The sequence below is a fragment of the Cephus cinctus genome, unplaced genomic scaffold (assembly GCF_000341935.2).
Source record: "Cephus cinctus unplaced genomic scaffold, Ccin1 Ccin1_scaffold0189, whole genome shotgun sequence".
Lineage (NCBI taxonomy): Eukaryota > Metazoa > Arthropoda > Insecta > Hymenoptera > Cephidae > Cephus > Cephus cinctus.
In genome coordinates, this window is record NW_014332911.1 from 1,086,989 (window position 1) to 1,089,336 (window position 2,348).

The following is a 2,348-nucleotide window of genomic DNA, read 5'->3' on the forward strand; positions in this document are numbered from 1 at the left end:
CCCCAACCAATCCCCTCGCCACAGTCAACACTCAGGTTGACGATCCAGTCGAACATGGCAGTCTTCCCTCGAAGCTTCACTTCGATAATATGCGACTACGTTACAGTAGGGAGTTGGCACGTGTCAGTTAACGCGAATTCACAGACGCACACCACGACTCCATCCGTCTACGGTACGTCCCTGATGGTCTTCCTTCGGAAGATAGCGGTAGTGCGTGCAAACAAGTTCCCTCATTTCCGGTTTAACATTCGCGCCACGACGATCCCGTACTCAATCCCCTCGACGTACCCTACACTTTTCACACGACCCACAGCGTATTCTTCAGCGCCTTTACTTCGCTCCTGCCAGCACAAGGACGACGCAGGGGACGTAAATTGTACGAGGGAGAAACGTAGAAATGGAGAAAATATAGGGGTTCAACTGTGTTAACCGCAGATAAGATTCGCCTTATTAAATGCCAGGAGTGGATAAGAAATATCGAGAACGGTATAGATATATACTTGGCAAAGTATCCGTAGAGAAATATGTAAAAAAAAAAAAAAAGAGGGAAACGAAATATTACCAGCCATATATATATATATATATACAGTGTGCCTTATCTATAAAAAAGATGGCTCTTAAAATACGTTCCGTTAATACCGTCGATATTTAACAGGGGATGTTTACACTTTTATGTCTCAGCCCGTTTAACCCCATGAACCATCCCCCACATAGATCTGCATTCCCTTCGAAACGAACCATGCCAAGGGTTGGTGTTCTCGGTGATCGAACGGTCACATATTCATATATATATATAATATAGATTGGCCCACGTGCGTCGCGTATAGTTGAGATAGGGCAGGCAGGCAGGTCACACATTCACACCCCCCAGTGACTCCGTGTCTTTGACCCCTTCAAGCCATCCCGTGTGTGCATACCGTACAGGGTGCTTCAACGCCCACCTCCCGGACACTTCGTTCCTTGAAAGTCCTTTGAATTCCTAGAATCATTACGATATCCTTCTAAGCGCCTACAATCTTATCGTGTTTCTAGCAACAGGTTAGGATTTCTAAGAACGGGATATATCGCTATCAGTTTTGAAATGCAATAGAGTTGATAAGATCTCAGAAATAATTGAAAGCGAAATACTGATACTCCGTTAGCGGTGCACACGTTATAATTTCATAAGGGACCTCGGGTCCCACGCATTCCACGAAGGGATTATATTATTTTGCAATTTCTTAGCGACAGACCTCTCGACGAGTGTTTCTTTGATGCATTCCAGCTGCGGAGTCTGCGTCGGGTAATGCCTACAGATCCGTTGAAAATCCTATAAATATTTCGTGGCGTCGCACGAAGGAAGGATCCTCGTGACGGGAGTGCGGGAAGGCTATGATATTATTGAGTAATGCAGTGCGCGTGTCAGAGGCATCCCTTACGGTTTGAGGGTTGAGCTTTTCAAGAGACAGGAATATAGGGAGCCCGAGAGCGTGAGTGAAGAGGGTGGAGGGATGAAAGGGGTAGAGAGGAGTCTGTCGGGTGCCCGTACGACACATCGAGTGAAGTTGAGGGTTGAGATCCCGGCAGGGTGGCTCCAGGTCTAATGGGGTAAAAAGTGTTTGGATTTTTTCCCCTCCTTTCCTCTTCCACTTCTTCCTCTTCTTCTCCCAGAAACCCGTTCTCCAAGAGCATGGGACTCCTTTGTCGGAAATCACGAGTCGGGTCTTTGTCGTCTCCCACCCTGGTTTCCTCAAACGACGCAGCCCCTTTTCATCCCCTCACCCGTATCTACGGTCTGACGCCGACAACCCCACAGACAGCCCTGCTCGTTCTAGTGTAACCCCTTCTACGAATTTTTCCTCGAAATTGCGAAGATCCAAATTCCTACGTGTCTCATGGATTACTCGGCTGTACGAATTTTTGGTCTCTCTTCTATACCTAACTGAGCTTGCTCGTTCGTTTAGCTTGTTGCGTGCGATGATCGTTCAAAGTGGACCCGGGTCAAATAGGTAAAAGGGTCGTTTGTAGCCTACTGTAAAAAATGGCAATATCATGGTTAATAGATTGCGCAGTTGAAAGTAGGTAAAGTGGAGAAAGTCCTGTACTCGCCAGACCGTGACCGAAGAGAACTTGAACGGACAGTTTGACTCAGCCAGTTTCTTTCAGGCAACATCAGCGATTCTCTATACATCACGTACATGACAAGTAAGTATATATATATATATATATATATATGTAAGGTTTGATAGAAATAAAAAACATGATAATTTGTTAGCGACGCCTAGCAAGTGGATTACCCGCGTAACGCAACCGGCTGATCTCTGGGACCGAACTCAATTTCATGTAAGGTTTGATAGAAATAAAAAACA

The 2,348-nt window shown here is 45.9% G+C and overlaps 1 protein-coding gene across 10 annotated transcripts in view; it reads left to right on the forward strand.

The window, feature by feature from the left end:
- LOC107264618 (tyrosine-protein phosphatase Lar) overlaps positions 1-2,348 on the forward strand; it is a 266,051-nt gene that overhangs the window by 192,196 nt on the left and 71,507 nt on the right. For 8 of the 10 annotated variants that reach the window (XM_025081875.1, XM_015733059.2, XM_025081872.1 and 5 more), the window contains one exon: positions 2,146-2,184. The exons of the other annotated variants lie outside the window; for them this stretch is intronic. In XM_025081875.1, the coding sequence (XP_024937643.1) occupies positions 2,146-2,184 (39 nt within the window). The remainder of the gene's footprint in view (positions 1-2,145; positions 2,185-2,348) is intronic. 10 annotated transcript variants of the gene reach the window in all.